The sequence below is a fragment of the Pinus tabuliformis genome, chromosome 5_2 (assembly GCF_031772625.1).
Source record: "Pinus tabuliformis cultivar Carrire ecotype Pingquan chromosome 5_2, CPIR1, whole genome shotgun sequence".
Lineage (NCBI taxonomy): Eukaryota > Viridiplantae > Streptophyta > Pinopsida > Pinales > Pinaceae > Pinus > Pinus tabuliformis.
In genome coordinates this window covers 425,607,359-425,609,199 of record NC_142306.1, presented here as the reverse complement: position 1 = coordinate 425,609,199, position 1,841 = coordinate 425,607,359, and the positions used below count along the sequence as shown (strand labels likewise).

Here is a 1,841-nt window from a genome sequence, read left to right as displayed (position 1 = left end):
AATTAATTTTTAATTGATAAATTGAAATTCATATATATTTAATTTATTTAATTTTATTAATATAAGTGTTATATATAAAAAAAATAAAAATCGTTCAAAATAAAAAATTATCATTTTTTTTATTGATTATGTTTTTATAAGAAAAACATTACCCAAAGTAAAACTTAAATAAAAGTTGAAAGTCAAAAGAAAGACCGTTTAAAAATAAAACCGTCAAATAGAAGGACCCGTCCAATTTAACCCCTAATCCAACGGCGTTTGTTTTACCCAGGATTCTTCCTATGACACTTTTATTTTTCATTTTCCGAAAAAGTAGCGAAGCAAGCGATAGGTTTTAATATGTGGACCAACGACCTTCGGGAAGATGGTTACGCGGATTGGAACCTTCCAGGCAGGCAAAGCACATATTGAAAACGATCTTGTTACTCATAACAAACCCTTATTAGAAAACCAAAATCCCCCATCAAAAACTAACAAACCCTAATCAGAAACCAAAACCCCCACCATAAAAAACTAAAAGCATATATATGTAAGGGTCAAGTCTGAAATGTTCGCTATTATTTTGTAATTAACCTACTGTGTGTTGCAGGAGAGACCTTTGTTTTGTATCCCATTTCCTCTTCCTTTGATCTTGCTACTTGTGTATATATATCATTGTTTGCTGTTTTGCTATTTGTGTATATATATCATCGTTTTCTGTCTATCTTATCGACAGTTGCGGCCTTACAGATCCATGGAGGTTCCGTCTCTTTCACAGCCATCTGTTCAGCAGAAAATACCCCCATCTGCCGCAAACGGGTCGCCGGACGGGCAGACTGCCCGGCCCTCTCGGTCATTCAGGCTGCGGAACCGGAGCCTGAACAATGTGAGGCTAAGGAGAATCTTCGACGCCTTCGACAGTAACGGTGACGGGCATATCTCTGTCGACGAGCTTGGCCGTGCCCTGGAGAACCTGGGGTTACCTATCCCGCTGCCCGATCTGGAACCGACGATTCACGGCTTCTTCCAGAACGGGGCCGACGGGCTGGATTTCGATGCGTTCGCTGCCCTACACCGTTCGGTAGGAGACCAGCTCTGCGGCTACGACGCCCCGGCGACGGGGAAAGCCGAAGAACAGGAAGAGGAACTCCGGGAGGCGTTCAGGGTGTTCGACGAGGACGGCGATGGTTTTATCTCGGCGGCAGAGTTGAAGAGCGTGCTCACCAGGCTGGGGTTAGCCAACGGGGAAGATGTTGAGCAGATGATTTGTACTGTGGATAAGAATTCCGACGGGCTCGTGGATTTTGAGGAGTTTAAGTATATGATGACCAAGGTTGTGACGGATCACAGTTCTTGATTCACAAGATTTCCGTGGTAGTATTTCTCATTTGTATTTGCAAAGTTCAAAGTTCAAAGTTCAACTATCCTCAGATTTACAGCAATTAGTCAATCAGGGCAGGTCAGCTTCAATATGGTCTCTGCCAAATTTGCAGGGCAGGTCATATGTCAATTTCAAAATATTTTGAACATAATGTAATGCGACATTTTATGCTCATATTGCGAGTTTATCAACGCATTTGGCAATTTATTAAGTCACTCAGTTATTTCACTTCACCTTTTCAGCATATATTATTATTCGTAAGGGTTTTAAAATTATAATGATTTAAAATTAAGTTTCAATATAAGAAACTCATATGTAATTGTTTATTTAAGAGTAATTTAATTGTTTTATTATAATTTTTTGGTTTTTTATTTGAAATATGGCAAGAGCATGTTAAAGTTAAAAGGTTTGAGCTCTTCAACTATAGAATTTAAGCGTTTCAAATATTCAATTTTTAAATAACGAGAAATTTAATATTTTA

At 38.7% G+C, this 1,841-nt stretch overlaps 1 protein-coding gene across 1 annotated transcript; it reads left to right on the top strand.

Moving 5' to 3' along the window:
- The first annotated feature begins 542 nt into the window (after positions 1 to 542).
- On the top strand, positions 543 to 1,588 carry LOC149159422 (calcium-binding protein CML42-like). The gene has a single exon (XM_089436473.1). It carries the CDS (start codon positions 734 to 736, stop codon positions 1,334 to 1,336), a length of 603 nt encoding a protein of 200 aa, XP_089292599.1. The 5' UTR covers positions 543 to 733; the 3' UTR covers positions 1,337 to 1,588.
- The last annotated feature ends 253 nt before the right edge of the window (positions 1,589 to 1,841 follow it).

Coding starts and splice junctions, on each gene's coding strand:
- LOC149159422 (XM_089436473.1), top strand. CDS start 734: ATGGAGGTTCCGTCTCTTTCACAGCCATCTGTTCAGCAGAAAATACCC.